General features: G+C 59.4%; 1 protein-coding gene across 2 annotated transcripts in view; it reads left to right on the forward strand.

Annotated features, from left to right (window-relative positions):
* The window catches only part of LOC103616795 (transcription factor E2F2), an 8,424-nt gene extending 5,866 nt beyond the window's left edge, over window positions 1–2,558 (forward strand). For both annotated transcript variants that reach the window (XM_017736224.1, XM_008635020.2), the window contains exons 3-6: window positions 7–226; window positions 339–497; window positions 653–767; window positions 1,006–2,558. In XM_017736224.1, the coding sequence (XP_017591713.1) occupies window positions 7–226; window positions 339–497; window positions 653–767; window positions 1,006–1,491 (980 nt within the window). In that variant the 3' untranslated portion in view covers window positions 1,492–2,558. The remainder of the gene's footprint in view (window positions 1–6; window positions 227–338; window positions 498–652; window positions 768–1,005) is intronic.
* The last annotated feature ends 2,145 nt before the right edge of the window (window positions 2,559–4,703 follow it).

A 4,703-nucleotide genomic window follows, 5' to 3' on the forward strand; every position in this document is an offset into this window, starting at 1 on the left:
CCACAGCCCCCAAGTCTCCTGGGGAGAAGACTCGCTACGACACCTCACTGGGGCTGCTCACCAAAAAATTCATCCGTTTGCTAAACGAGTCTCCCGACGGTGTTGTGGATCTGAACCGGGCTGCCGAGGTGCTGGAGGTCCAGAAACGTCGCATCTACGACATCACCAACGTGCTAGAGGGCATCCAGCTCATCCGCAAGAAATCCAAGAACCACATCCAGTGGATGTAGGTGGTGCTGGGCAGCTGAAAATGGGACACAGAGCAGGGTGGGGGACAGGTGGCTTGGGGACACGTAGGGTGTGCTGTGCCATCGCTCAGATGCCATCTCCATTGGCAGGGGGACAGGGATCTTTGAGGACACAGCGATGATGGTGAAGCAACAAATGCTGCGGGGGGAACTCGCCGAGCTGGCTAGGACAGAGAGGACACTGGACCAGCTCATGCAGGACTGCGCCGTGCAGATCCGGCAGATGGCTGACAACGAGACCAACCAGAGATATCCTTGCTGAGGGAGATGGGAGGGAGGGCAGGGTCCTGGGGACCCCTTCTCCTCCCGTTGGATTCCCTTGGGCTTGGGGGGTATTTGGAGGGATGCAGGGGTTGATGTCCTGCTTGCAGCTCCTCCTTTTCCTATGCCTCGTTCCTGTCCACGCTGGCATACGTCACTTACCAGGACCTCCGTGCCATCAGCAGCTTCCAGGAGCAGACGGTGATTGCCGTGAAGGCTCCCCCTGAGACGCAGCTGGAGGTGCCAGACTTCAGCCAGGTGTGTGTCGCTGCTGCTGGACCCATGCCACACTTGATGGGTCCCTCTGGGGCGTCCCAAGGACACAGCCCAGCATGACCCTGGGTGGTTTCAGGGTGTCTCCACGGGGCTTTTTGACCCTGAGCTGGTCCTTCAAGAGTTGCAATGCCCCAACTGGATCCCTCATGGGTTGGGGGTAGTGGAGTGGGATATGGGTGACCTTCTGGGTGCCCCCCTGAGCCTTACTCTGCCCTCCCAGGAGAACTTCCAGCTCCACCTGAAGAGCACCAATGGCCCCATCGAGGTGTACCTCTGCCCGGAGGAGATCACGGACGAAAGCCCCACCAAGGACCACCCTGTCCCCTCTGCTGCCACCTCCCTGCAGGACCGCCCCGTACCCCTTTCCCTGCCAAACAGCTCCCCTTCAGCCTCACAGCCACCCCACACCGTCTCCCAGAGCTGGGGAGGCACAGGAACTCCTCTCTCAGCCCCATCTCTACCTCTCCCCATCCCGAGGGGACCCAGCTCACTGCTGGAGGTGGAGCCTGGGCTCCTGGGCTCCCCTGCCCACCTTCTACAGCAGACGGAGGACCAGCTGCCCTGCACCCCCTCCCACCTGGACTTGGGACCCTTCGTCACCTTCTCGCCCCCCCTGGAACAGGATGACTATCTCTGGGGGCTTGAGGATGAGGGTGTCACAGACCTCTTTGAGACATATGACCTGGGGGACCTGCTGAAGCACTGAGTGTCCCCCCAGTCCCCATTGCCTTTGTCCCCTCTGGCCACTTGTGTCCTGAGCACACGGGGTCTGTGTGGGGTGACTGGAGAGTGTGGGGTATGTTGGGGAGTGCTGGGTTTTCTGAGGATGGGGGGGAGGGGGGGACTTGTGTTGCTCACCCAGTGTGGCTTCTCTGCACTCTCCTGGGTTGGTTGTCACCTCACTGGGCTCTGGGAGTGCCCTGGGATCCATCCTGCCCCCATCCCAGCATCCCCCCATAAATCCATGGGGCACTGATGCTTCCCACCATAACCCCCCACCACCCTGGGGATGCTGGTGGACTGGGAGTGCCTTTAGGTGCCCCAGATGGGTTAGGGGCACCCCTGGGTGGCAGAGAAACCTCTGCCTAGAATGGCCTGTGTCATGTTTCAGGGTCACTCCAGTTGCTGCCCAGTTAAACTGGTTCTTCATGGTCATGACAGGTCATTTCCAGTGGCATTTTCCCCACCATGGCTGGAATATCCTTGAAAAAACACGCAGGCAGCAAAGCTGAAGTCACCTTTGGGTGAGGGAAGGATGAAGCTCATGTGGCTCTGGCAAATCCCTGGCCAGGACATGGAGCCGCATTCCCTGAGGGGCTGCAGCCCCTCCGTCCCAGTCCACACCAGCTCCCTCCAGCCTCTTGGAGCTACTGGTACTGGGAGTATCAAAACTGGAATGTACTGGGAAGAGGTATGTCTGGAGGAGGCAATGTATTGCAGAGAGGGGCTTGGAAAACAGCTTGGGACAAGCCCTGGGACACAGGGTGGGATAGGGCTTTTAATTGTGCCATTCTTTGTGAAATATCTGTAATTATTGCACTGTATTTTTAAAAAAAAGCCACGCGCCCCCCCCCCCCTTTGGTGTGGGCCTGGCAGGGCCGGGAGGGGTTGGATTTGTCAGTGGGTGTATTTAAGTTGTCCTTCCTTGGGTTGTTGGTGCTTCTGTAGGTTGGCTCAGAGATGGTGTGGGTGAGAGTGTGTTTTGGCCCGGATAAACTTGCGGCGCTTGGTGTTTTCTGCCCAGGAGGGGTTGAAATAAAATAAAATTTTGGAGTTGTAAAGGGCTGTTTTCCTCTAAGCAGCAAAATGCTGGAATGGTTTGGGAGGAGGGAGGAGCTGGGCTGGTTTTGCTCCTGTTTTCAGGGTAAAATAGCCTGTTTTGCGGCTTTTTAACGGGCCAGCGTGCTCTGTAGGCACTTGTGGAGAAGGGGTTTGAGATGATGCTTTGGCTGGAGTGAGGAGAACAGGTCTGACCTGTTTGGTCTCTGATTGGTGATTTCCAGCCCAAATCTGGCTGGGATGAGCCTTTGCCTGAGCTAGAGCCCCTTCAACCAGAAGTGTGGGAAAAGCCCCAGGGCTGGGGGTCAGCTCCCTATGGATCTTGGGGCTGGACAGGCTTGTGCACCCCGATTTGGGGGCTGCAGAGAAAGATCCTGGAGGAGCTGTGTCCATATAAGGTCCTTCCCCATGTGTTACCTGTCATGCTGTGACCTGGGGATGCCACCACTGCTGGACACGCAGGTGGTCGGTGGTACCAGCTGATGTCCTGTGGCATGTGGTGGTGGGGGGTGGTACCCAGTGATGGCTGGTGGTACCTGATGTTCATTGGGACCGAGTGATACCCGGTGGTACTCAGTGACGTCTGATCGTACCTGGTGATGCCTGGCGGTACCTGGTGATGTCTCGTACCTGGGATCATGGCACATGTTCGTCTGGTGGTGTGGAGGAAGAGGAGGAGGAGGAGGAGGAGAGCCCCGGGCCAGGAGAGCCGGGCGAGGGGCACAGAGTCCCCATCCCCCGTGGGGATGAGTGTCCGGCAGCAACGGGGCTGTGTCCCCGGGCCTTTTGCCCCCGCAGTCCCCAGGCCAGCCAGGAGGTGGCAGGGCCACACCAGCCAAGGGACCGGAGGGACCCCTCGGGGCAGCTGAGAGAAGCGGGAGTATCGGGGGATGCCTGTCTGCTGAGGGGCTCTTATCCCAAATCCCTCCTGCTCCAGTCCTACCTGGGCTGCAGCCTTTTTAACCCTCTGTCTGCCAGAGCCCTGCCTCTGTCTGCCAGAGCCCTGCCGACGAGATGTCCCGGGAGCTCGGCAGATGTTGAGTCCCCCCAAACTGGGGGAGGTCACCCCAAACCGAGGGCTTCCCTGCCTGCCGGTGCCTGAGGGGTGGAACCTTTCAAGCGTAGTCGTTCACCCAAGGCTTGTGATGGCTCTTCCTGTACCCCAGTCCCCCTCAGCATCCCAGTAACAGTGGGTTAGAGGAGGGCTTGGGCTGGCCCTGGTTAGGCGCAGACCTGAGTTTTAGTGAGCCCCACTCCTGGCTCAGTAAAAGGGTCAAGGGTCTGCCACCCCCTGATCCACCGTGGGTAAGGGATGCAAGGGGCATGGAGGGGGGTCTGCAAAGCCCCCTTGCACCATGTTGGCCTCTCTCATGGCAAACCAGCCCCAGTGAGGCTGTTTGCCCCTTTCTGTTCCAGTTTGTCACCAGCCCCAGCCCTGTAGTGGGACGTACTCAGTGTCTGTTCAACCTCATTGCTTGGTCCTGGGGTGTCCAAGCTCCCCCATCCTCCTGGAAGAGCAAATAGGCAGGAATGGTGCACCAAATTCCGTTTAAAGGTGGGACGAATGAGGGGACAGCAGAGGGAGCAAAGAGGTCGCCTCCAGCGGGACAAAAAGCCAAGGGCTCCAGTAATTATCCCCTGTCCAAGGATTGTCCCCTCGGGGTCCTAGGAAGGGCAGGCTGGGGGTGACCTCCAGTTCAACCGGTGTTTGGGGCGGACTGGGCATCATTGTGGGTGTCTCCATCTCCTACCAAGATGGGGAGGGGTGGTTGCTGGGGGTCCCTGGAAGAGGTGGGTACTGGAATGCTGGGCTGAGGTGGGTTCCGGGCTGAGGTGGGTGCTGAGGTCCCTGAGTGCTTGGGAAAGGTGGGTGTTGGCGTTAGGGGCGTGCTGGTGCCTGGAGAATGTGGGTATTGGGGTTAGGGAGACGCTGGGTGCCTGGAAAAGGTGGGTGCCAGGTATCGAGGCAAGGCTGGGGGTGCAGATCCAACCAGACCCTAGGGTTTTCCCTTCGTCCTACCACAGCACGGGGGAACCCCCGCACCCCCCACGTCCCCTTACTCTTGGGGAGTACCGCGGCTCTTCGCCTTTAACGCGGGGACGGGCGGGGCCGCCGCGTGACGGCGGAGGGGCGGAGGG

The sequence above is a fragment of the Corvus brachyrhynchos genome, unplaced genomic scaffold, assembly GCF_000691975.1.
Source record: "Corvus brachyrhynchos isolate BGI_N302 unplaced genomic scaffold, ASM69197v1 scaffold65, whole genome shotgun sequence".
Lineage (NCBI taxonomy): Eukaryota > Metazoa > Chordata > Aves > Passeriformes > Corvidae > Corvus > Corvus brachyrhynchos.